Source organism: Cebus imitator, unplaced genomic scaffold (assembly GCF_001604975.1).
Source record: "Cebus imitator isolate Cc_AM_T3 unplaced genomic scaffold, Cebus_imitator-1.0 Scaffold263, whole genome shotgun sequence".
Taxonomy (NCBI): domain Eukaryota; kingdom Metazoa; phylum Chordata; class Mammalia; order Primates; family Cebidae; genus Cebus; species Cebus imitator.
The window spans coordinates 152,681-157,801 of NW_016107578.1; the positions used below are offsets into that span (position 1 = coordinate 152,681).

Below are 5,121 nucleotides of genomic sequence, written 5' to 3' on the forward strand. Positions count from 1 at the left end.
ATAGAGAGAGGATTTCATCATGTTGGCCAGGATGGTCTTGATCTCCTGAACTTGTGATCCACCCGCCTCGGCCTCCCAAAGTGCTGGGATTAAAGGCGTGAGCCACCACACCCGGCCTCTATGGCTGTGTTTTTTATTAAAAAAAAACACTCTTATGTTTTAGAGATAGGGGATTTGCTGCAATATACTACAGATGATCTAAGATTATGAAATCAACCAAAGGATGGGTGCAGTGGCTGATGCCCGTAATCCTAGCACTTTGAAGCTAAGGTAGGCAGATCACTTGAGGCCAGGAGTTCAAGACCGGCCTGGGCAACATGGCAAAATTCCTTCTCTTCAAAAAAAATACAAAAATTAGCCAGGCGTGGTGGTGTACACTTGTAGTTGCAGCTACTTGGGAGGCTGAGGTAGGACACTCACTTAAGCCCAGAGGCAAAAGTTGCAGTGAGTGAGTTCATACCACTGCACCAACCAGCCTGGTTGACAGAATGACACCTTGTCTCAGGAAAAAAGAAAAAAAAAAAGCCCATGAGATATCACTGCAGATCTTATGAAATCAAGAAGATAAGAAGAGAAATAGATATACTTTCTTTTTTTTTAAAGAGACAGGGCCTTGCTCTGTCACCCAGAAAGGACTGTAGTGGGGAATCATAGCTCAATGTAACCTGCAACTCCTGGGTCTCAAGCAGTCCCCTAGTCTTAGCCTCTGGAGTAGCTGGACTATGGCTGCCTGCCATCATGCCTAGCTAATTGTTTTAATTTTGTAGAGATGGGGTCTAATCATGTTGCCCAGGCTGGTCTCAAACTATTTTTTTTTTTTTTTTTTTTTTTTGCGACAAAGTCTCACTCTGTCGACAGGCTAGAGTGCAGTGGCACAATCTTGGCTCACTGCAACCGCAACCTCCACCTCCCAGGTTCAAGCGATCCCCCTGCCTCAGCCTCCCGAGTAGCTGGGACTATAGGCGCGCATCACCATACCCAGCTAATTTTTGTATTTTAGTAGAGACGGGGTTTCACCACGTTGGACAGGGTGGTCTCGATCTTTTGACCCTGTGATCTGCCTGCCTTGGCCTCCCAAGTGCTGGGATTATAGGTGTGAGCCACCATGCCCAGCCTCATGCTTGTAATACGAGCACTTTGAGTGGTCAGGGCAAAGGATCGCTTGAAGCCAGGAGTTCAAGACTAGCCTACGTAACATAGTGAGACCCTCATCTCTACAAAATTTTTTAAAAATTAGCTGGGAGTGGTGCTGTGCACCTGTAGTCCCAGGTACTCTGGAGGTTGAAGTGGGAGAATCACTTGAGTCCAGGACGTCAAGGCTGCAGTGAGCTGAGATCACATCACTACACTCCAGCCTGGGTGACACACAGATCCTATGTACAAAAACAAAAACAAACAGGCTGGGTGCAGTGGTTTACGCCTGTAATCCCAGCACTGTGGGAGGCAGAGGGTGGCAGATCACTTGAGGCCAGGAGTTCTAGACCAGCCTGCCCAACATGGTGAAACCCCATCTTTATTAAAAATTAGCCGGGCATGGTGGCACGCATCACCTATAATCCCAGCAACTTGGAAGGCTGAGACAGGAAAATTTCTTGAACACTGGAGGCAGTGGTAGCAGTGAGGCAAGATCACACCATTCCACTCCAGCCTGGGTGACAGAGTAAGACCCTGTCTCAAAAAAAACACAACAAAACAAACAAACAAAAAAACCCCTATATATATGGGTCTTCCTGCATCTTTGGGTCTTCATTTCTAAAGACTCCTGTGTCACATAAAACAAATATTAAATAAACTTGGGCCAGGTGCAGTGGCTCACACCTGTATTCCCAGCATTTTAGGAGGCCAAGGCAGCCAGATCACATGAGGTGGGGAGTTCGAGACCAGCCTGGCCAACATGCAAAACCCCATCTCTACTAAAAATATAAAAAACTAGCCAGAGGCCGGGCGCGGTGGCTCACACCTGTAATCCCAGCACTTTGGGAGGCTGAGGCGGGCGGATCACGAGGTCAAGAGATCGAGACCATCCTGGTCAACACGGTGAAACCCCATCTCTACCAAAAATACAAAAAATTAGCTGGGCATGGTGGTGCGTGCCTGTAATCCCAGCTACTCAGGAGGCTGAGGCAGGAGAATTGCCTGAACCCAGGAGGCGGAGGTTGCGGTGAGCCGAGATCGCGCCATTGCACTCCAGCCTGGGTAAAAAGAGTGAAACTCCGTCTCAAAGAAAAAAAAAAAAAAAAAACTAGCCAGGCGTGGTGGTGTCTACCTGTAATCCCAATTACTCGGGAGGCTGAGGCATGAGAATCGCTTGAACCCAGGAGGTGGAAGTTGCACTGAGCCAAGATCATGCCACTGCACCCCAGCCTGGGCAGCAGAGCAAGACTCCATCACAAAAATAAACAAACAAACAAACAAAGTCTTACAGAAGTAAGGTCAGGGCTCTAAAATCAGTAAAAAATTGCAGTAATAAATAGTCAAATTAATCTGTAGCCTTTTCTCCTGTTATTGAGGTTTTTTTGTTACAGGTGCTCCTTTGTTATAGGGACTTCAGCCATAAATCTAAGATAACAAAAAAATATATATTTCTTCCACCCTACAGTGTCAATCTATTAGGATGATGAGGGGAAGAGGGGTGTTGACCCTGTGTATCCATGGTTCTTTACAAGGTTCAGAAAATGTTAATTCTCTTTGTCAAGAAATGGGGATATTAGGCCACCCACGGTGGCTCACGCCTATAACCCGAGCACTTTCGAAGGCAGAGACAGGTAGATCGCCTGAAGTCAGGAGTTCGAGACCAGCCTGACCAACAGGATTAAACGTCGTCTCTACTAAAAATATAAAAAGTTAGCCAGGCGTGGTGGTGGGAGCCTGTAATCCCAGCTACTTGGGAAGCTGAGGCAGGAGAATGGCTTGAAGCCAGAAGGTGGAGGTTGCAGTGAGCTGAGATGTACCACTGCACTCCAGCCTGGGCAATGGAGAGAGACCCCATCTCAAAAATAAATAAATAAATAAATAAAATAAAAATTGCAGTAATAATACTTAAGCTACTACATGGCCAGCGTGGAGATTCACTGACATCATCTTATAAGCACTTGTCAACAATCCTACCAAAGACCTGCTATTATGTATCCCTGCTTTGAGTTGGCTCAACTGAAGCTCAGGGAGGAGTGACCTGCTCAAAGCCACACAACACCCAAAGAACAGGACCTGTGTCACCTCCACCCCCTGACAGACAGGGTAAGGGGAGGCTCCCCGGGGTCCTCTCACCCAGCGCGTTCTGGATCTGCACGGATTTCTCCGGGCTCAGCAGGGTCTCATTGCCGTCGTAGGGGGAGCGGAAGCGGACGCCTTCCTCCGTCACCTCGGACAGAGACACCAGCGACACCATCTGGAAACCGCCGCTGTCCTAAGGGAAACCCCACCGCAAGGCTGTCAGCGGGTGGAGATGGGGGACCCCTCACTCTAGAGAAGTACTCTGGAACGCCGGTTCTCTCCTCAGCTCACCGTTAGCAGATTATGAGGCCAATTCATGAAGCCGTGGAGACCGTTGGCTTTCTGGATCAGCTCGGGTCCCTGGGTTGATGGGATAAAGTGTCAGATTAGGGGTGAACGCGTTCCTGGGGGCTCTTGTTGGGGGACAGAGCTGGCCAGTTTTAGTCTCTGCTGCTTTCACGCCCATCCCAAGGCCCAGTCATGGGGGGCGCTCAATACGGCTGATCGATTGACTTTGGGAGGAGTGTCCGAGTCTGGGGGACGTTCCATGGCTCCCCAGGCCTCGCTGCTTCCCCGCTAGCCGCAGACCCCACCCACCGGCCTTAGACCCAGATGGTAGGTATTGCCCAGACAGATGCGGCAACCCAGAGCGTCCAGCTGCTCGGTCGTGATGCCCTTCATGGTGGCCTGCGTGCCCACTGGCATGAACACAGGAGTGGCCACTGTCCCATGCGGCAGCCGCAGCTCTCCTGCGCGGGCCCTGGAGCGGCTGCATTCGGCCACCAGCCTCATGATCCTTGGGGCCGACTCCAGCGAAACCTGGGTGGCCGCTCCCGCCATCTTGACTGCCGGAACCACGTGGGCAGTACCACGCAGTGGGCGGCGCCATGTTGGCTGTTGTCACGTGACCGCGCGATGCTTTCTGGAGCCCGGGAAAGCGTCGGAGGACCATGGCAACGGATTTGAACCTCTGGTCCTGGCTGGGTGCCCACTTAACTCCTACTCGCAGCACACTAAAGCGAAGAATCAAACTTGAGCTGGGAACGAATCCCATCCTTAGCGCTTTCGAGCTACAATCAGAGACTCTTTTAGCCATAATTTTAACTTGCGTAAAATGTGACGAATTACAGCATCTCAGCATAAAGACGTTGTAAATATTGAATCAGGATGTTGTATAGACCTTTACACAGTGGTTGGCCCAAGTTGCAGGGAGCTATTGATGGCGCTTTTGTTGCATCTTGTTCATTGCTTTGTACCAAGAGATCAGTACAGGACCTGGCACATAGTAAGCGCTCTGTTAGCATTAGTTTATTCAAATAGGGAGGCTGGGCGCAGTGACTCTCGCCTGTAAATCCCATCTATTTGGGAGGCCAAGGCGGTAAATCAGTTAAGCCCAGGAGTTGGAGACCAGCCTGGGCAACATAATGAGACTTCGTCTCTACAAACAAAACAAAAAATCAAAATTTAGCTGGGCGTGCTGGCGCTTCCTGTAATCCCAGCTACTTGGAAGGGTGAAGCGAAGGGACCATGTGAGCCCAACAGACAGAGCCTACAGTGAGCTGTGATCCAGTGCACTGCAGCCTGAGAGACACAGTGAGACCTCGTCTCAAAAAATAAAAAAGTTAAATTAAGGAATCCTGGATTTATAGAAAAGGCTAAGGCTCACAATCTGGCCACAGTTATTCCTTCCTTCATTCAGTGTACACCTATATATACATACCCGACTAGTATCCAAGCAAGGGGAGGAAGGGTCACAGACATATTGAGTGCCAGTTGTGTTCCATTTATAATAATAACAAAGCGGCCGGGCGTGGTGGCTCACGCCTGTAATCCCAGCACTTTGGGAGGCCGAGCCGGGTGGATCACGAGGTCAAGAGATCGAGACCATCCTGGTCAACATGGTGAAAC

The 5,121-nt window shown here is 49.7% G+C and overlaps 1 protein-coding gene across 1 annotated transcript in view; it reads right to left on the reverse strand.

The window, feature by feature from the left end:
- The window catches only part of QTRT1 (queuine tRNA-ribosyltransferase catalytic subunit 1), a 9,070-nt gene extending 4,978 nt beyond the window's left edge, over positions 1–4,092 (reverse strand). Inside the window, exons 1-3 of the mRNA XM_017499951.2 lie at positions 3,811–4,092; positions 3,505–3,573; positions 3,268–3,406 (exon numbers count right to left, since the gene is read on the reverse strand). Coding sequence (XP_017355440.1) covers positions 3,268–3,406; positions 3,505–3,573; positions 3,811–4,053 — 451 coding nt within the window. The 5' untranslated portion in view covers positions 4,054–4,092. The remainder of the gene's footprint in view (positions 1–3,267; positions 3,407–3,504; positions 3,574–3,810) is intronic.
- Between the last annotated feature and the right edge of the window lie 1,029 nt (positions 4,093–5,121).